This window comes from Rhamphochromis sp. 'chilingali', assembly GCF_963969265.1.
Source record: "Rhamphochromis sp. 'chilingali' genome assembly, chromosome: 14".
Taxonomy (NCBI): Eukaryota; Metazoa; Chordata; class Actinopteri; order Cichliformes; family Cichlidae; genus Rhamphochromis; species Rhamphochromis sp. 'chilingali'.
The window spans coordinates 15,733,596-15,755,385 of record NC_137941.1 but is presented as its reverse complement, the minus strand read 5'-3'; the positions used below and the strand labels follow the sequence as shown (position 1 = coordinate 15,755,385).

Here is a 21,790-nt window from a genome sequence, read left to right as displayed (position 1 = left end):
TGTTTTTCACGTAGAACAACACCAAGGTAACACATCCAGGACGGTGGATGTGCACAGTGGAACGTTTGGTATGTAGCCTTGAATACGTATAACGACAACAGAGGGAGAAACAGCGCCTTGGTTTTATGTGTTTAGATAACGAGGAAATTACAGATAGTCTCGCACACATGAAGAACAGTTCAGCTATAATACATGACATATATTTAATACTCATTAAACAAAAGATGTGGTAGCTGGAATTAATTGTGGCTACCTTTCATGAACGCCAACCCCCCTACGCCCAAAAGCATAAATGGTCTCTCCCACCGTAGCGGCGTCTGTCCTGTGCGGCGCTGACTGCAAATCAATGAAGCCCGTATAGTCGCTAAGTAGAAAAGAGACGGGGCTGGGCGACTGAAGTTGGGACAATTTGCGGAGGTTTCTGTTGCCGGATAGTCGACGACAACAAGGATATGTATACAGCGAATATGCGCAGAAACCAGTTTTCTTGTCTTTTAGCGGAGTAAGGAGGATATCTATCAACATATATTCTACTTGTACTTGGAGTTTGGTGCATTTCACCTGAAATCTGTAGCTTTAGCAACAACTAACACCCACTGTCCAGTTGAGGATGATTTTTGCCAATACTGGAAACCCGATAAGGACTCCTCATCGCAAACAGGTAAATAAACAAATATTTACTAAAGACCAGGCTTACGACGTAAAGTTGCCTCGTCGGCAGCCTTATGGAATAAGTCTGTATGACAGAATCGCACAGCGCACATAAACCGAATGTGAACCGAGAAAACTTTTTTACTTGTTATTTAAAGTGGCAGCGTTCACGTTTTGTGATGTAATCGCCACATAGGCTACTTATGAATAATGAGAATACCTGCTGCTCCTGGGCTGCGGTCCAGGTCCTGTAGTAGGGACAACATGAACTGGCCATCGACACCACTTTACATAAACTAAACCCCGCATAACAACTTCTAGGGTGCATGTTTACTTGCACCAGTCTCTATTTTGTTTGGTTTCTGTTTCAGTGCGCTCTCTGTCAGCACAGTAAGCCACTGGCTGCTTTATCTATTCGAGAGTAAATGCATTCACTGAGTTTACTTGCTGAAGGCTACAGATCTTCCCCTCTATAGCGTATAATTACACAGTATGGATGCTTCATTGCCCGCTGATGGATTTACTTTGTGCCAGTTACATATAGATGTCGAAAACACCCCTTGAGTCAATGGTTTGAATAAGCATATTTACTTTGCGCTGCTCATGCTGTTATCCTGTGGCTAGAGCTCCATGGGTGAGGCCTGTTACTGGAAACCCTGTGTATATTTCCGGCTAGGATATGACGGGCTCCGCTGGTCTGTAGCTGGCTGATAAGATGTCGTCCTCTCCCCCATCTCAGTCTCTCGCACTCCTGCATCAGCTAGTTGTCTGAAAGCCAAATTCACTTTCAGCCCCACAGAAAAAGGGAGGTTACAGCCACCTGAGTCCCAGGCTTTGAAACATGAAGCTGTGGTCTTTGTGGCCGGAATCCTCTTTTAAGATCGCCTTGCCTTGTGTGTTGGTGTTATAAACAGTCACCGAGGTGCATGCATATAGGGCATGTCTCACTTTATATTACGTGGCATTTAGAGCTGAAAAGAGTGTTTGTTTGTTTTTTTTAAACAAAACTATTATTCAGCAGTGACTCTGCCAAGTTTAAAGATATAAGTTTTAAAGATATAACTTGAAGAAAAACAACCAAAAGCTCCATCTCCTTTCCTACTGTTTAAGTTCTTAATATGACAAATATATTTGTTAATGATGTACCCAGAGATAGCATCAGCTATGCTTTTTTTTTTTTTTTTTTTTTCCAGGATGTGATTCATGTCTGCTTAAGAGTCTGTCTTTTGAGAGACCAAGAATTTAGCTTTAATAAACTTGCCTTGCCTTGCCTTGCCTAATAAGACTTGTCTTATTTGTTATTCTTGGTTTTGGGTGGCACATTGAACTGTTGTATCAAAGCAAGAGGGTTCTTGCTTTGTATCTGCTGACTGTGTGGAGTTTGAATGCGCTCCCTGTGCCTCTCTCGATACTTCCTCCCAGAGTCCAAAAATATACTTGTTAGGTTAATTGGTGATGCTAAATTGACCGTAAGCATGGCCTTGTTGGCTCTGTGATGGAGTGGTGACTGGTTCAGGGTGTAGCCACCCACAGGCTTAAGTCCTCCCATAACCATCCACAGGAATATAAAAGGATTACGTATAGTGTATTTTAATGAAACTGTGAAGATTAAAAAAAAAGATACAGGAGGTGTAGTAGCTAGTTAAGATTGAACGTGTATGATACGGTACTTGCAGAATCCCAGTAAGGTAATTATTGTTTACATCTTTTGGCCTGACAATATGTGAAAACTCTGTGTTTGCTGTTATCAAGAGAAACACCATCTTAGGCAATTAATAATTTGACTTTTATCAGTTGTTTCTCATTAATCTCATTCTGTTCAAATTGTGTAGCAATCTCACCATGCTTCGAAAAGCGGGTGACTGGTGGTTAAGGGTGAGGGAGATAGAGACTTTTGCCTGGAGTCAGTGGGAAAACAGTAGGTCAGGCTTGTTTCATGGTGAAGGCATGTGAGGCAGGCGACCAGTTGGTCACAAGAGAAGATCCTCTAGGCTGATGTCCAGATTTGGATTGCTCAATCCTGTCACCACTTCGTGCTTGGGATGCCATCAGCTTCCTCTCAGCGTGTGATTCTTCAAAGAGGGGGGTGGGGGGAGGGATTGGAGGTCGGGGGTAATCACTGTCAGATAGCGAGGAGGGAGACAAATCCCCAAGGGGAGAAGTTCTGTCAGACTGGGACATCTGTGTCTTGTAAACACAAAGCTCAAAGTTGCTCAGTCGCCAGAGGACTTTTACTTTTGCTTTTTTTTTATATTCCCCGCCTTCGATAAAGAGGCTCAGTAGCTAACAAACACAATGCTGACACTGAAAGCGTTGGTTCACTTTGTGAAAAGACTGTCATACATATATATTGAAGTCTGAAAAGCCGTCCCTAAATAAGTAAAGCATGTTATAGCAGAATATTGAGGTTAAAGGGTTTAGAGCTACACCTTAGATGGCTGCAGATAGCTTATTCGACACCCTGAGGCATTGTGACGTTAGTGTGATGCTGATGTCAAAGCTACAGGTGGCTGTGTGGGCTGATTATGCTGACTGCAGAGGTATGTTGAGGATTGCCCTGTATCTATGAATCAGTGGTATGCAAAAAATAATAATAATAATTCTCACACTGGACATTACATGTTTCCATGATGGTTTCCAGGGTTCAGACAGATCCTTGTTTTTCCCCTTGTACGTGTCTATTGTAACAACATGTATGAATGGATAATAAACCCTGTTTGATTTTTGATGAACCCTTGAAACGAGTCTAACCTATTGTTTCCCTGACGTACAACAGCAACCTGCTCTATTGTCACATCCCATGGCTCCACCCAGCCCGAGCACCAACAGCAGCACCAACAACAGCAGCAGCAGTAGCACTGCAGGCTGGGAGCAGCTCAGCAAAACAAACCTCTACATCCGAGGCCTGTCCCCTTCAACTACAGATCATGACTTAGTCAAGCTCTGTCAGCCGTGAGTACCACCGTCCTGCGCTGTCCTTTATTATCTGCCATTGATCATTCATTGATTTATTTTAGTTTGCACTGGTTGTGACTAATGAAAAACACTATATGGACAAAAGCACTCTGGAATATCGCACCATGAAAGCCCTCAGTGCACAATTTTTGTCCTGATGTTTATGCAGGGGAGGTTTAAAACTCTGCCGTCGCTGAGTCAGCAGAGCGTTGACGACTTTTACACACTGTGCACTTCAGCACTCAGCAACCTGGCTCTCTAACTTTACGTGGTCTGCCACTACATGGCTGAGTTGATGTGCTTACACTTACAGTTAATTGTAGAATATCCAGGAGGAAATAAATTTCACAAACCTGTTGCAGGGGTGGTATCGGATAACCAGTTCTTTTACAATTGCTTGTAAAGGTAGACTGCGTGGCTTGTTGCTTTATTTTTATACAGCTGAATTCAAAGATTAGGAGGTGTGGCCCAGTGCTTTTGTTCATATACTGTAAATTTATGAGAATGCAAACAGGTTGACGTAAGAGGTAAATGTGTCATTTTAGCAATATAACAGCAATATTCAAGGATACACTTCAATACTGATTTAATAGTTATCTCAAGGACTGTACATGGAAAGAGAAAAATAGAACATAACTCAACTTGACAGCATGCAGGGCACAGAGTCAAAGATTTCATATATCGTATGTGTGGGGGGAAAAAAAAGAAAAGGTATGCACTGAGCTCATTCACAGCCCTCTTTGCATCCTGATTGCTTTTTATATACCAAGGAGACAGACCGTGGCGCATCAGTAATTTCATTTCCTTTTCTCTCTGAGGCCCCAGCTTAAAAATACGACAGTGAATAAGAAGGAAAAATGTGCGGTTCATTTGTATGCAGAGGCTTATAGGTAAATTTCGGGTCCAAAAGAAAATTTTTGACCCTGGGGATTTTTTTGTTTTTCCGAATCATGTGAGGATGTAGTTGGAATCATTTTATTTGTCGTGGTGTATATAGGTGCATCGCAGAGATCACATCAAACGTGCTGCTTACCACTTCCTTTTTAAATATGGGAGCAAACAAGACTTGACTTGTGCATTCAGAATACCTCACTGGATCACAGCGAATGATCTGAAAGTTGTGATAAGCGGTTACGTGTTAGGTACATGCAAATGTTCTGCATTTTGATGGTTCTGTAAGAGAAGTAACAGGATCTGTAGTTGAGTAAATTAAAATTAATGTTCAGGAGAAAGAGGGGTCATAAGTTCATGCTCTTTCACCCAGTTTAGCATCTGTAGCTTATATATCCTCCAGTTTGTTTCGGGTTACATTGTGTCCTGAAGCAAGGGCATATAAACCCTTCAGATTTGGAAAATACTGTACAATTTAAAAAAAACAAAACTAAATAAAGATTCTGGAGATTTTCCTTTTGTCTTGTTATTCCCATTTTGGTCACAGATTTTATTACTAACCCTTTTCTAGTTTGAAGAGGACTAAACGTTGTACCTACAAAAGCACTTTTTATCTCTATTACATAATATTTGTGACAGAGCAATTTAGGGTTTTGTCTTAAGTAACATGGAAATTTAAAAGGGTATCCTGATTAAAAGGGAAAGCATAGGAGCAATGTAGTGAATGGAATCTGTGGTGACCTGTAAGCATGACATGCAATGCAAAATGGTCAAGTAAACCACTTTGCATTTACTAAACTAATTTAAACCTTCAAGCGATGGATTGGAAAGACGGCTAATGCCAAGAAAGAATCATTTGAATGCGATAATCTTTGTATTTCATGAGGCATGGGTCTGTCAGTACTTTAGAGAAATCTGTCAGTGAAAAAGTCTTCTGTGAAGACGGTTTTAATGTGTATATAGTTCACTACTAAGCTTAAATATAATCTTGAAACAGCCTGTGACACATAGACTTTGCAAGGATGTTGCCCTTCAGCAACCCTCCTTCTTGCAAGAGACAATGAGACTGTTAAAAGTTTAAAACACTGGTTTAGGTAAAGGGACTATTTGAAATTGGAGATTACTTGTTTGCAGCACTGTGGGGTTTTCAGCACCACATGGAAACCACTTCCTGTTTCTCATGTTTTTACAGTGATGTCATGGATTGTTGCTCAACCTCTTCTCTCAGTCAAAGTGTTTTATAACTGGCTTTGTCTGGTGCGCAAACCTGCTAACAATACCTCGCCTTTCTGCTCCTCCCATAGGTATGGCAAAATTGTATCAACAAAAGCTATCCTGGACAAGGCTACAAATAAGTGCAAAGGTGTGTCATCTTCTTTTTTTTTGTCTTACCAGCACTGCCCTCTTTTATCTCTCTTGAGATTCAATATGCATGAAAGGAAACTGCCACGCAAGATGTATAGCACCTACACATTCCTAAAATTCTCCAAAAACTGTAGCATCCAGGGTGTGACTTCTGTCATTAAAAAAAATCAAGCAGACATGTAGTTTCAGATCATTTCAGGAAACAGACAGTCAGGCTGTTTAAAGCTGCCTCTCAGCTCGTGTTATTTTAAGCAGCGGCTCTTGTCGCTGGTTTGTCGCTATCATGCACGCTGCCTAGGAGGAAGACGCGCCCAACTCTTCCTCTTCTTGCTGAGTGACACTGTTGGTCTTATTCCAGTTCTAGTAGATTGCTCACCTGACTAAAGCAGGGCTTGCTGAATCTCTAGGGGTAATGGGATTAAGAGATCGCTTTGTCACTCTCTACTGGATTATAGAGATGCCAGTAAATCAAAGTCCTTCAGTGAAATGAGAAACCATTAAAGACCTTGCGAGGCTCTGACTGAATTTTAAATAGAACAGGCTTTTGCGATGACCTTATTTATCCACTTTAAAAACTGCCTTATTTGGCTTTTTTACTGGCTTTTTTAAAACAGTGTGACCCATTTTTTTTTAGCTGGAACTGTTCTGATACATTCATCATGACTCATTTTAAATGTGTTCTATATATCAAGAGCAGTAGAAGCTATAAACTATGTATACACCCTGTTTGTACCCCCATTACAAAGAGCTGAACTGACCCACTGGTATCTGCAGCCTCAGCACTTTTTTTCCCCCCCTACTTTCGAAAAACATGCTGTCACACGCACAAATCAAGCATATTTATATGTACAAACAGAAAGAACTATATCATGTAATATACAAAAATACACATTTTAAAGTTACATCTTAAAATATAGAATGAATAGTTATCTCAAGGATAGCTATTGGTGGTTCTATCATTATCTGTTCCTGGTATAGAGAAATTCCTTGTAAGAGCAAGTCTCATCACTTGACATCGATCTTTGAAATGCCTCTGAGTAGTTATTTGGGCAGTTATTGTGATGACCCCTTCTAAATGAATGAGGAGAAGGCTGTAGGTTTAATTTCAGTGGTTACTGGGGCATAAAAGTCAAATCCAGCACAAACTATTAAAAGAAACTTTTGGCAGCCACTTGAAGCAATAAATCACTTTAATAAAACCTGTCTGACAGTGAAGGAGGTTTAAAGATCTCAAAAAGCAACACATCATAACACGATCTAAAGAAACACTTAAGAAAGTCACTGTCATCTCTCTGCCTGGGAAGGGTTACAAAGCAAATTCTAAGGCTTTGGGACTCAATTGAACCACGGTGAAAGCTACTATACACATCTGGAGAAAACTTGGAGCACTGTAAACCTTCCCACGGGTGACCAGCTGACCGAAATTGCTCCAAGAGCACATCAGTGACTTATCCAAGAGTTCACAAAAGAACCCAGAACAGCATTAAAGAACCTCAGGCTTCACATCTCTGTTAAGGTCAGAGTTCAAGATTCAACAATAAGAAACAGACTGGGCAAAAATGGCATGGATAGCAGAGTTCATGTAGAAAATCGTCTCACATTTGCCAAAAAACATCCTGATGATCCTGAAGACGTTTGGGGAAATGCTCTGTGGACTGATGAGACAAGCTGAACTTTTTGGCAGGGTCAGAAGGCTAACACAGCATTTCAGAAAGGGAATATCATTCCAACAGTGAAACATGGTGGTGGTAATGTGATGGTTTGGGGCTGTTTTTCTGCCACAGGACCTGGAAGACTTGCTGTGGTAAATTTAACCATGAATTCTGCTCGTGATCTCACACTGAAGCACATTTGGGTTCTGCAGCAGGACAATGATCCAGAACACACCAGCAAATCCACCTCTGAATGGCTTAAGTGGCCTAGTCAAAGTCCTGACCTGAATCCAACCGAGATGCTGTGGCATGACCTTAAAAAGCTGGTTCATGCTCAAACACTTTTTGTATGTCACACAGTTTAAACTGTCAACAACATGTTTCTCAGTTTGACTGCTGAGTGGCTCAGAGGGTCCCCTGTAGAGTTATTCAGAATTTGTTGAGAGCCATGTCTTCTCCTCATGTAATGTCTGTGGTCTAGAATGTCATCCTAATTATGTGTTTTATCCCCTCAGGATATGGCTTTGTTGACTTTGATAGCCCCGCTGCAGCTCAGAAAGCTGTGGCTACCTTGAAGACAAGCGGTGTCCAGGCTCAGATGGCAAAGGTAAGGCTTCATTGCAGACTAATCCTGATATCACATCAATACAAATCACTCAGCTTCACTCTTTGTCCTCCTTCTGGCTACTTGATCAACTTAAAACTAATCCTTAAGGTATTACATAGCAGGATTGCATGATATACGTTCCACAACCAGTATGCTCATTGGCTCTGATCACTGAATTGAATCATACAGGAAGTGTGTGCTGAGAACAGTCTCTATTTGTGTAATTACTGTATGTGTGACAAAAGTAACCCATGCACCAGTTTGTGGCAGCCTCTAGGTTGCTGCATGTGAATTATACAATTACTTGTAGCAGGGTTGTCAAACATAAGGGCCAAGGGCCAGAATTGGCCGCCAATTCTCCAATCTGGGCTACTGGACAGGAACAGGAAAAACAGGAATATGGGACACAATGTGCAGTGAGCTACCAGAACTTTTTCCTGTAATTTTATACATTTATCATGTAGAAACACTAGCTTTTGTTGTCATATCTCCGGGGTTAAATGTGCAGGTAAATGTCTTTACGCTGCCAGAAAGGGAAGTTTCACTTGTCTGGCCAAGATCAAAGTGGGCTGTATGTGGCCCTCAATGTAAAATGAGTTTTAATGAATATGTACTCTGCTGGATTGCAGTTGTTCCATTTGCAGTAATTATTAATGAACAAAATGGTAGGTTAATGTGTAACAGGTATTTCTGGTGTGTGTGTGTGTGTGTGTGTGCTTTAAACGTGATTTAGGAGTTGATGTTCAGTGATCTTGGAGGTCATAGTTCATGTCTTGTCAAAAGAAAGTAAGTACTTTTACTTGACTGCTGTCAAAAGGACTCTACCAAGACATTTGCTGAATCTCCAACCTCTTCCTGCAGCTTTCTCCCTGGTGTCGTTTTTGCTGTCATTAATAGTCTTCTTCACTTGTGTTCTATCAGTTTCCATTTTGGTTCTCATTTGTACAAAACTAGAAAACATTTGTTATCATTTTTTAGTACATTTCTGCTTTTGAGAGCATTCCAAAAAATTAATTTGTATGTGAGCTTTAAAAATAATCTGAAAGTTTGAGGATTTTAAACATTTAAAGAAACAACAACATTGTGACATGTTTGCTGGGATTGGTCAGTATTTCCTTGACTTGTTTTTCTTCTGTTGAAGCTGGCAATCAGTTGATGCTCAGCTGGATTGGATCTACTCATCAGAAGCTTGTTCAAGTAGATCAAGTTGCAGTTGTTGCTCAGCTCCTATAAATATGGCTGTGAACTGCGTTGCGCGTTAAGTAGCGCCGTGATGATGGGAAACATGACATCAGGACAAAGTGACTCAAATTGTTCTGTGTCAAATTCTCAGGGCTTGACTGAAAGTTTTAAAGGTGCATGAAACTCCAGTGCACTTTGGAGAAACAGTATCAGTTATACTAAAATCGCAGTGACGCAGACCAGAAGTTACTATATCATTACGAAATCGATACATAAAGCTTTTTTCACAGATGCATGATTAGCAAAATAAAAAGTCAAAAATCAACAGAAGGCTCTCAGAATGTGAGTAGTGATCTCTAAACTGCATTTAAAAAGAGGAGAAGCCAAATTCTCATGTAAATATAAGGAGTCAAGGGTACTACTGTGTATCAAATACTTTGTGACACATTGTTTTGGCAGTATTCAAGAAGTTATACTACAGCAGGACAATGTTCCAAAATATAGTCAACACTTTGCAAGAACCATTTTAACACCAAAGAAGACCACGGAGGACTTCACTCCACAATTACATGACCTTAACCCGTCTGAATATTTATGGGGACACTTAATTAATGAGAGAAATCGAATACATTCCTCGTATCATAGGACGTTTTTTCAAACTGTAGTGGGATGACTTGGATCATCAGGCTTTGTAGAGTACATATCAGATCACGTACATGTTATCATTAAAACCACTAGGAGGTCATACCAAATACTAAAATAAAATTCTTTGGTGGTCTTTTTGTAACAAACATTATTTTCAGCTTTTATAAATGATGTTAGATTAGTTTATTAGAAAAGGCCCCACTCAATAATACATGAAGCAGAAGCAGCTCTGTCTGTTAACTTGAATGAAACACTTAAAAAGGAACTGAAGGTTGTGGAAGTTTAGAGAACAGACCATAAATTCATGTTACATTTGAGCAAAACAAAGCAGATTATATTACAGCTCTAAACAATATTTTAATATTTAATGTTTTATTTGAAATTGCTATTGTCTAAAAAAAGTAGTACTGCGAGTAAAATTGGTGATGGTGACACAGCTCGATTATTTTTCATCACTTCGTGTATATCCATGTTGATGTGCTCCTACGGTATGTCTGCCCAGGCTGATGATATTCTACCCACTTCAAAGACTTTTCATTAAATCTCCCAATATAATCGTATATTTATACAGCAGTTCAAGTTAGAGTTTTGAATATTGTTAAATGAATATACAGGAATATTAAAATAACAGATGGTTCGATGGTGGCCTCTGAAGTCATGTTATTTAACTTGTGGCTTTATATCTTTCAAAAAAGGAAATGAATAATTGAGAGTTGGTTTGGTAACAGTGGATTGTCTGGGAAAAAATAGTTCACCTTCCCACACAACACTGAGCAAGGAGCAAGTGTCCTGTGTCATTTCCGTGTCTGCGGTCCAATGGGATCTTGCTCCAACCACTATGCTTTTTTTTTTTTTTTTTTTTTTTTTTTTTTTTTTAAATACAAACATTAAAAATAAATGTTTCTTAAGGTTTTAGATACGTCGTTATATGCGTACCATTGTCATTGTTACTTCGATTTGGATCATTAAGGCAAAACTGAATCCAGATAGAAATAAGCTATTGAAGTCGACTTACTGGATCTTTAAAATGAGGTCATTCACCTCAATCTAACTTCTGTTTACATAAGTCATAAGTAACGGTAAGTACTGGGTCAAAATTCCCCGTGAATATTTACAATTAAGTCATGTCTAACAACCATAAAAAGAAGCTCACTTATTTATTGATTGATTTATGGGTGTCCACTCTGCTGGCAAAGATCTAACAGTTTCAGCAGAGCCTGTGTGAACTTTAGCTTCACTTCCTGTTCTTAGCTGAAAGGAGTACAACCCGCTGTTTGCTTCTGCTGCTGATGTGTGTTTAGAGATGCTCTTCTGCATATGTTGATTGTAATTGGTCTTGCTGTCAGTTTAAAGCAATTTGACCGTTTTCCTCTGACTTCTAGCATCAACAGTATGTTGGATATTTTCTCCTTTTCAAACTATTCTCTGTAAACCCTAAAGATTGCTGATCTGCTGGGATTTTCCCACACAACAGTTTCTGAAATACTCAGACCAGCCCATCTGGCACCAGCAACCATTCAGTTTTGAGGGTTAAATCCTATGTTTGAACACATTGCTATTGTTTGGTGTTGCTTAAGCTGCAGCTAATTTGTTGTCATTCCATTTTCTGTTATTGTTGCTGTTTATGAAAAACACAACACAGATGCCTATAGTGAGAGGCCTCTCCCCAGGGATTCATAGCTATCTCTTGCATTTCTGCTGATGCTCTTAAAATACATCAAGAAGCCAGCTGCGAGCCTTAAGCCACCATGAGCCGCATGCAAATATCATCTTATCAGTGCTCTTAGCCAACCCCTTATTACTGAAAACTCCCCCATTACTGAGGATAAATAATATTGAATTCCTAAGGAAGTGGCTCCTTTCCTCTTCCGTCTACACATTACTAAAAAGTCAGTGTGGATGTGATATTACAAAGGAATATTTTTCCAGGTGTGTTTATGGCATTTCTGGTATTGCAATTACAATGTTTTGATATATCTGTGCTTTGTTCTTTTTTCTTCGTCTTCTTCTTCTTCGTCTTCTTAGCAACAAGAACAAGACCCAACAAACTTGTACATCTCCAACTTGCCTGTGTCTGTGGATGAGCAGGAACTGGAGAACATGTTAAAGCATTTTGGCCAGGTCATATCAACTCGCATCCTGAGGGACTCCAGTGGAGTCAGCAGAGGAGTGGGCTTTGCAAGGTTGGATTCTTTTGTAATTTATTGTCAGAAATAGAACTTGAAATGGTATTGAGAGGTTGTTGTTGTTGTTGTTGTTGTTGTTGTTCCCCCCCCCCCCCCCCCCCCCCGCCCCTGTGCATACCGCACTGGTATGACTAAACCAAATAAGCATGTGAAATAACTGAAAAACTTCTCTGGCCTCTACCTAGCATTGTATATTTTTTGTTGAAAAATTGTTGGATTGCTTCCTGGCCAAAAGAGGTATCTTTACAACTGTAAATGGGAAGAGACTACTTTTCGCCACTAAAACACAAGTGTCGTCAAGGCCAGGAATAGAAACATGTGGCATGGGCCTTTCCAGACAGGCAAGAAAATCAACAGGAAGTCTGATATTAACTTATTATTAACAATGCCACAGTTTTAATCACATTTGCTATGTTCTACTTGATTTTTACCAGTCATAAAGTAGAAATAAATCTTTATATCACTAAACAAAAAAACAAAAACATTCTTGTTGTAAAAATCTCAATGCCCTTTTCAGAATTTGTTTCACTTCTTAAAAATAATACCTAAAAACACATACACTGGGGCTGTTGTCGATTAACAAAGAAACTGTTCATGTATGGACAAATGGAAACGCCTTTAAAAATAGTTTCACAATGACTGGTTTATTTAATTGCAGTGATAATAATAGCTTCCGCCAGTCGTACTCGCGTAACCTGACATTTAACTAAAATACCTGACAGTCAAAGCCATGGTCAAGACTGGCAAAACAGAAATTATCATATTGCATCACGGGAATCTTTTTGTGCATGTCCAAAACCATTCAAGTTGATTCTACAAAAGATGCACGCTATGAACTTGTAGATAAAAATCACTTATGACAAACCACCGCTTCCACTAACTGATAAAGAAGTCATTTTAGGAAAGCACCTGACGCCTTGTTGCTGCAAATGTCACTTCTGTTGTTTTTCACTCTGTTTTTGGGCTTCAGGATGGAGTCAACGGAAAAATGTGATGCAGTCATTTCACACTTCAATGGAAAGTTCATTAAGACACCTCCAGGTGTAGCAGGTAAGAACATACACTATACCTATACTATATTTGGTGGTGTGTATTGTACAAAATACTGCATTTAAGGTTTAACACCTATGTCATTAACAAAAAGATGTGATAGAAAATAAAGTCTATTAGGGCTAGTCTGCATAAGATTGGGTGGAGTTGTATGGGCCAGATGAAGTGACTGGCTCAGTGGTTCATTCTTCCAACAGGAGTCAGTGAGTCTGCTGGTAAAGAGCTCATATACACTCAGCCCGAAGAGGCAGAGCATAGACAAAGAAAACGAAAGAGCTGCTCTGTGTGGCTTTCACTCCCTCTCTAAGCGTTTTAATTGGATTATTAGACTGAAGTAGTCTCTGCTGGCCGTGCCTTGGTCAGGAAGGGGAGGGGATTAAAGCTCCACAGCTGCCAGATGTCTGTGTTCCCAGGCTGGCTAGTAAATGTGTACTCCTAGGCTTCAGAGAGTGACTGACTACACAGAAAATAATGGCGAACAATGAGTCTGTGCAATAGTGTTTGTTAAACACAAATCTCATATTTCATTCTCTTGCCATGCCTCTTTCTTTTTTTTCATTTTAGCGCCAACTGAACCTTTGCTCTGCAAGTTTGCTGATGGTGGACAGAAAAAGAGACAAAGCCAGAATAAATTTGGCCAGAATGGTCGATACTGGGGAAGGGATGGTGACTCTAGACTGGTAAGTTGATGGAATGAGTCTCAGCTACTAATCCACGGGCAGATAGGAATAATAATAAAGGGCAAAAATCTGAGGCCTGTGCTATGAAGCAGGATTTGAAGCTCAGCAATGGTAACTTCAGATTTACTTGGTAGCTTGTTTTTGTTTCATGACAATAGTTTGGTTTTTGCCATATGTTTTGCCATAACAATTTAACTTGAAAACTCATCTGCTCCAGAAAATAGCGCCACTATTCCTAGAAAATCCCGTGGATTTTGGTGCAGATTCCTTAGAGGGTCTCTTAAGAGTCAATCTTGGGTATCTATGTAAGAAATCAGATTCTCAGTGGAAAGACTGAGGCCTATTGTTCTATGGGTCTTTGTATAATTATATGACACATTTAAAACACTAAAGTCTTGTATTCATTAACGTCATAAGATTTGCAGATAAACCTACTCGCCAGTTTAAATGTTACATTCTTTTTCTTTTGCTACCATGAAATTTGGATAGTATACCAGCTAGAGGGGCGGCTCAACGAATAAGACAAAATCTGTGATACACTATAAAAATACATCTAAACAACACATTATTCAATATTTCTGCCTTAATGGTGCCTTGATGTTTTCTTCCTTGCTTTAGCTGCTCACTTGCTTGAGATTACATTTTGTTTTTTGGGTTTGTCTGTGTTTTTTTTTTTGTTTTTTTTTTATGCAGCTTACAGGTCTGTAAGCTTTTGTGATGCTGTGCCCATCAGTTCACTGATCACTAGGTTTGGGAAGTCCTGGGTTTAATTATGGAGATGGCACTGAGTAAGATAAAGGCATGCAGTAAAAGCTGTCACATTTCACAATGTTGTGTTCAGCTTATTCAGAAAAGAAACGTTTGGCTGCTCCATTATTCACGAGGGGTCATCACAGCGGGGAGCTCCGCATGTTTCATTTGGCAGACTTTTTTTTTTAAATGTCGGATGCCCTTCCTGACGCAACCCTAAAGGGAATTCTGTCTCCTCCCAGGATCAAACTTGGGATTTGCTTGTTAGGGAAATGTGTAAATCACTACACTGTGGAGCCACTTCTTTTGCATGTACTGACTGACTTTTTTGTTTGTTTGTTTTAAGCCTGTTAGTAGCCCTCATCACTGCCAGCCGAGGTTTTTTTATTCCCCTCCAAATCATTAATGCCTGTAAAATTGTCTGATCATATTCAGTGTCCACCTATGTCATAGTTCTCTCAGTTCACTGACAGTGCTTCAGGTGATGCTTTAGGCAGAGCTGGTAGAGGACAAATATCTGTGGAGTCTAATCTCAATGGCACTATTATATGGAGGAAAGCTAAAAAGTAGTACCCTTGGTCAGTACACAAGGTGAACTAGTAGCTGAAGTACCTTCATAGATCATCATCAAACCACCTTGCTTTGTGACTATTATCACACAGTCCTTTCAGAGAAACCTGCAGCAGTGTAATAAACACTCCTTGTGTCTTATTTTAGAACTGCAAGCATTAAAAATGTCAGAAGTTAAAAATGTATATAGTAGGCTAGGAGATGGATTTCCTCAATCAGTTTCACAGAGACTAATAATACACATGACCACACTGCATACTCAAACATGGTGAACTTGTTTGCTCTGTCATTCACCCTTTGCACAGTCACAAAATGTGTCAATTGAGCATTAGCACCCCTTCAAGATGAATGTATTTATATATTACACTGTGAAGATAATCGGATTCCTTGGGCAAGTGCCAGAGAAATGCAAATGTACGAGCTAGTTCTGTCATTCAAGCTCAGGGCTTCTTGGTGACGTTGCAGAAAAGCTTTCTGGTTCTGCGAAAACTGGGGTGTTTTTGTTTGTTTGTTTTGTTTTGTTTTGTTTTGTTTTGTTTTGTTTTGTTTTGGGGGGGTTTACCAGCCAGGCTTTTCTCATTAACTGTTGGAACAAGCACTGACTGACTCAAAATGCTACAGCTGGTTAGGATGATCCATTTCTTGCAACTCCATGATATTTAAGCTGCAGAGCAAGAAAGATTGCACAGATTTCTGCTGTCTCTACTGTGGGTACTACTCATTGTACATAGACTGTACAGTCTGCATTCAGTCAGCGCTATATCAATAAGCTCTTTTTAAAGAGCAATTTCCGTGTCGCTGATCACCACTGAACTCATTTGTTTTATCGTATGGGTGTAACACTCCTGTCAGCAGATTATCCTGTCTTCGTTCCTAGGCTCAACATTAACTTGGGCTAAAGGTCCGACTCTAGTTTTAGTTCCTGTTCTACAGGGCATGAATGTATGTGTCATACAGTGTGTGCTATACCAAATGAATGAACTAAAAGGGAATTATAAGTAATGACTGCAACTTCTGTTCCCAAAAAAGAGGAACAAAGTACAACACCACTGTTGGTCTGTTTCTTAATGGCAAAGCGGTTTCATCTGCAAAAAGAAGCCATCTAACATCTGGTTTGTGAAGGCTGGAGCACACTCATCATCACAGGTTCTTAAATCCTGGGATAGAAGTGTCAATTGATTCCTTGATACCTCATACAATGTGCGCCCCACTTCACGGAGCACAAGTTATAGCTATAAACGCTGTGACATTATTAGTCCACAGCATGTGCTGTTCAAGGCACTGCATTTCTAGTGCGTGGTAATAATTTCTGGCTAGGTCTAGTGCTTTACACTTTGAGAAAACAAAACAAAACAAACCACCATCAGCTGACTGTGTTTGGTCAGTCAGTACAAACAGTGTTTATTTAAAAAAAAAAAAAAAAAAAAGATGAACATCTTCTGTTCCCAACAAACAGAAGTGTGTGTATATAGACCCAGTGTCACGCCACAGCTGATGGTTTTATGTTATTTAAAGTTGCAGACTTCATCTAAGTTGCTAAAGTCCTGTCTTCTTTTTCCTCAGGCTGGAATGACACTCACATATGATCCCAGTTCAGCTGCTATGCAAAATGGGTAAACTAGATTAACATGTATAATGCACTGTTGTTGTTTCAATATATTTACGTCATATAATATAATATTCTCAATACACTTTGACAGATTTTTTCCAGCACCATACAGTATGTCAAACAGGATGATTACTCAAACTTCCATGTCTCCCTACATGTCTACGCTTTCCACATATCAGGTTTGAATACTTTTTCTATTGATAAATATGCACTTTAAAACATATGTATGTAAAATACATGAACATTGTAATAGAAATATGTGATTTAGTTTCAAAAATATTTGTAAAACATGTGTCTTTGAGATTTGAAATAGTTTTTTTTGGGGGGGGGGGGTTTGGAGATGTAGGTCAAGTATGTGACAAATGCCGGTATAGCCTTTTATGCTTGTTTATGTGCCATCGCAGTAGGACGTGATCTCTGGAAATAGCATTTGCTCTGAGTCAGACTGTTTACAGAGTGTGTTTGTTGATGTTCCAGATGCAGAACCCATCCTGGATGCCTCATCAACCTTACATCATGCAGCACCCAGTAAGAACAGGAGTTCTCCATATTTTGTTCTGCTGTTTCTCTTTTAATCATAATCTGTTAGTCACCAAATATGTCTTTGGTTTACTGTAAACAGACGGACACATAAAGTAGTAGTTACACACAGATGACGCTGATTTATTCATTTATTTATTTATTTATTTATTTTTGAGGACTGAGCAAGGTGTTTGTCTATGGGTGTCTAAATGACTGTTTTCAATGGACTGTATGAAGCTGTGTATTTAATGACATATGCTAAATGATTTCTAACAGATTTAAAATATGATGGTCTTAGTTTGAAATGAGTTGGCAACAATATACAAACAGTGTCTGATGCGTCAGGCCAGTCGAGATGTTTATAGCCAACTTGCTCGACTTGTAAATTTCACCTTCTGCTACTTCTGCAGGGTACAGTGATATCGCCCTCTATTGACCCATCTCTGTCACTGCAGCCTGCTTCTATGATGGCGCCTCTCACTCAGCAGATGGGTCACCTCTCCTTGGGTAGTGCAGGAACGGTGAGAGAAACCTGCATGAGATTAACTGAGAGATTGTTTGACTCATTATACTTTTGTCTTAGAGGAAAAAAAATTTATTAAGATATGCTTATTTTGGTTTGTGAATAGTCTCATTTTCCATTTTCTTGCAGTTTATGGCTCCCAATACAGCTATGCAAGGAGCATATATCCCACAGTATCCACATCTGCCGACAGCCACTGTTCCTGTGGAAGTATGTGCAGCAACAAAATTGCAGCCTCACTTTTAGCAAAATATTTTGCCCCCCCCCAAAAAAAAAAACTGAGTTATTACTCTTTCTTTCAGGAAAACAGTGGACAGTCACATGTGGACTCATCCGGCAATCATTCCCCCTATTCCTATCAACAAACCAAGTAGTGCTGAGGTAACCTTTGGACAACAGCCCACACAACAATGTCTACAAACGCAGCGGACGCTAAGGATCTTTCACTGTTTTGCTCAAATGTTTAAAGTGATACTATTTCGGGTATCGTTTTCAGAGCGTACACCTAAGTTCATCAAAGGATTTAAAGTTTATTTAAAGAAGTTTTATTTTCATACTAGAACGTTTATTTTTTACTAGGGGTCGCACAGGACACAAGAAAGAATCACGTGTCCAGTTGTGCAAAGATGTTTTCTGTTCACTTTTTTCCTGAGGATTTTTTTTTTTTTTTTTTTTTTTTTTTTTTTTTTTTTTGCCAAATATTTGAAAATAACCTTTTTGTGCTTGCTGTGTGAGTGTTGATATGGTGATGTGTTTAGTGTTGTTGTTTTTTTTCTTGTAAAGTGATTTCTTTTTTTCTTAGAACTCAGTCTTGCTGTCTGAAAATCTGCCTTAATAGTTTTGATACATTTCTTGAACAGACCACCACAAAGCAGCAATAAGCCAAAAAAATTTGATAAGAGCTCTCACCTGCAGGCGGTCTTTTTTTCCTTTTCTGTTTTTTTTTTTTTTTTTTTTTAATGGAACGTGTTTTTGCTCCCTTCCTCCAAAACCTACTAGAGCAGCAAAAGAAATTTTCCAAAGATGATTTTATTGGCTGGAATATTTATTTAGAAAGAAGGCTGTGCATTCGTGTGGATGTTGAAATGTGTTTTTTAGAATAGCTAAAATTAAGCTTGGTGGGGTGGGTGTAATTTTGTTTTGTTGGCTGTGCTTTCTCTTTTTAAAGGTGGTATTACTAATTGTCGTTTTGATGAGGTAGGTATTTTTCACTTTGCAAAAACGGGAAACATGGACGTATGATTGTGGAAAATTAATTAATCAAAGCCTTAAAATAGAACTTGGCCAAATGTTGCAAGAGTCGAAGGGTAAAAATTTGATGAATATGTGTATTTTATTGCGCCTCACTCTTTGATAGGAAGCAATCAGACTTGGCACTTTCAGTTGTAGTTTACGTCACCAAAGCTTGTGAGGAAATGCCATCATTTGTCTCTTTAACAAAGGTGACCATGCAAAAAAAGAGTGTAGATTGGACAGTGTGCCTTTTTTCTTCTTTTTTTTTTTTGTACATTTACATTTAGTTCAGTACACACACAAGTATGAAGGAAGGCTCCAGCAAGTGCCACAGATGACTTTCATGGTAACAGGAAAAATGGGATGGTGCAACACTATAGTAAAGATTCATTTAAAAGGAAAAAAAACTGATGGAGTGCTACGGAAGCAATCTGATATGAAATAGTGCTTTAAAAATAAGTGGCAATTTGTTAAATAGTTGAACCATTTTAACTAAGGTGTCCTCTAGTAAGCCTGTGATTCGACCTGGTTGTCAGTCAGAGCAGTTATCTACCTCAGTTTTCTTTCTCCTCTGTATTAGGCCGGGTTAGCAGGTCCAGCCCGTCCTTCCAGACCAAATCCCACACTCAGGAGCCTGTCAGCCTGAAAGGAAACAGCTGTTTCCCTTTAGGGTTTTTTTTTTTTTTTTTTTTTTTAAATACTTTTTGATTTTCCTCAAACCTGTTTCCTTTTATTTTTCTTTTCTTTTTTTTTATCTTATTAAGATGGAATAACATAATCACTATTGGGGACAGCTCTACTTGCGTTCACTCACTCAGTTTCATAGCCTTTTTGGCAGCAGATTCCACAGGCAAATGTAAAGGCTTTTCAGATTATCACTGACAGCATAGCTTTTGTGGTGTTCACTCAATCTGTGCTCGTTTATACAAACTTTGTGTTGAATCTACAAAGAGCAGCATTTCCTCTGTAGTTAGCTAGGTTGTGCAACAGATACAAAGGGCCAATTCTACTTGAGATTCTTGTGTAATGCCTGAGACTGACGAGTAATACTGTCCTGTGAGGTTAATGCTGCTAGCGGTGTCTGAACCAAGTGCCATAGTATCTGGGTCAAGAGTCGAAGAGGTGCATCAATAAAAAATTGCTCGTATAAGCAACCACCGTAGTGAACAGACATTAAGTTATATGAAAAAGTTCTAATTTATGAAGATTTTTGTACAGACGGCTTTAGGTAATAAGAGATTTTCTAGAGCTATATGAGTTACATGTTGTTTTTTTTAACTTGTGCCACAATTGCCAGACTTAACTTGTTTGTACAGTTTAAGGGATCTCTCCTCTTTATTTCTGTTTTATTGTGCTGTTTTATTGTGTTTGTTAAGCCCCAAACTTCCTTTTGTTTTTCCACCCTAGTAGATTGTTGCCCAAATTTTATTCTGTTAATTTCTTTGACTTTTTTGGATTAAAAAAGAAATCTACTTTTACTCTGCCTCATTATTTCCAAGGAGACCTGATAATTTTTTTTTTTAATTTTTTTTTTTTTTTTTATATGGTGAATCTTGAATACAAATCTTAATTGAGTTTACTGGTTGGTAACCTTGCATTAGTTAATTATGTAAAATACGTAATTTGTGCGGTTTGCCAGCACAATATTTTTTTTTAAAACAGTCAAACAATAAATTTTAATATGATGGTTGTTATTGGAGCTTGGCTGCAGCTTCAGAGGGCTGAAATCCAAAGCGTCTCTCACTTAGTCTCTCACTTCCAATTGAGGTTTTATAAGGAAACTGGCCTTATTAGAATTTGGAAAATATATATGCGTTAACGAGTTACCTTTTCTCAGACAGCTTGGAAAAAAGAAAAGAAAATCTAGCTCAAATTGGCAAACAAAAAAATATACATGCCAAAAGAAGCATATGCATAAATATCCTAAAATTATCTTTATAGTCATTTATAAATTATTGGTGGATTGACATTTTTCAGCAGCCATATAAAATTAAAAAAACACGCATGCACAAAATGCAAGAAAACGAACATCTGTTTAGTTCCCCCGTCAACACAGCAGCTGATAAAGGTCACTTTGCTGTCAGTTTTCTCCCAGAAAACACACTCAAGTAATGTGACCATGCACATCTTCCTTCCACATTAATCAGTCTTTCAGATAGCCACTCACTGAATTAATGAGACATTATTATCTCATGCAGCTGGCTCAAAATATTATGTCTTCGACTATATATATATATATAAAAAAGTCATGCATCAGAAGTGATCATTTAGGCCTCCAAGATGTGGTGTAATATGAAATATATCCTGTATTTTTACCTTAAGGTAACTATAAGACAGTTCAGTTTTTTTATTATATTAAATATCCAGGCTAAACTGAAGCTCTGACTTTCTGACACTAATATAAGAGGAAGACAATAGGCTTCTTGTTGAGATGGTCTACCAATATTTATGAATTGCTATGCTTTGAGCCCAGAAGGTGAGGACCTGGTAGGAAAGATATTAACTCTGTCACATGGTATTTCTGACAACATGCATGGCCTGGGCGGGGTGAGTGGGTGCACTGGGGCGCTCTAGAAGCTTGGATGTGACTGTCTGTGAGCAGGCCTTGCCATGGCAGATGGGTCCCCGCAGTCTCCTGCAGAGTGCTGAGCCACCCTACGGGAAGCCACCGGCTCCAGACGAGGAGCAAAACTCACGCTCCAGCTGTCTGTGTTTTTGC

At 39.1% G+C, this 21,790-nt stretch overlaps 1 protein-coding gene across 2 annotated transcripts; it reads left to right on the top strand.

Moving 5' to 3' along the window:
• Positions 1 to 323: 323 nt before the first annotated feature.
• On the top strand, positions 324 to 20,527 carry rbms1b (RNA binding motif, single stranded interacting protein 1b). Of its 2 annotated transcripts, none has more exons than XM_080902473.1 (13): positions 324 to 661; positions 3,428 to 3,603; positions 5,802 to 5,860; positions 8,030 to 8,121; positions 11,974 to 12,131; positions 13,105 to 13,184; positions 13,749 to 13,864; positions 16,748 to 16,797; positions 16,885 to 16,972; positions 17,271 to 17,321; positions 17,771 to 17,836; positions 17,968 to 18,048; positions 18,141 to 20,527. In XM_080902473.1, exons 1-13 carry the CDS (start codon positions 611 to 613, stop codon positions 18,210 to 18,212), a joined length of 1,140 nt encoding a protein of 379 aa, XP_080758599.1. In that variant the 5' UTR covers positions 324 to 610; the 3' UTR covers positions 18,213 to 20,527. The 2 variants fall into 2 exon arrangements, with proteins under 2 accessions (XP_080758599.1, XP_080758598.1); XM_080902472.1 differs by having other exon boundaries at positions 326 to 661; positions 17,726 to 17,836.
• The last annotated feature ends 1,263 nt before the right edge of the window (positions 20,528 to 21,790 follow it).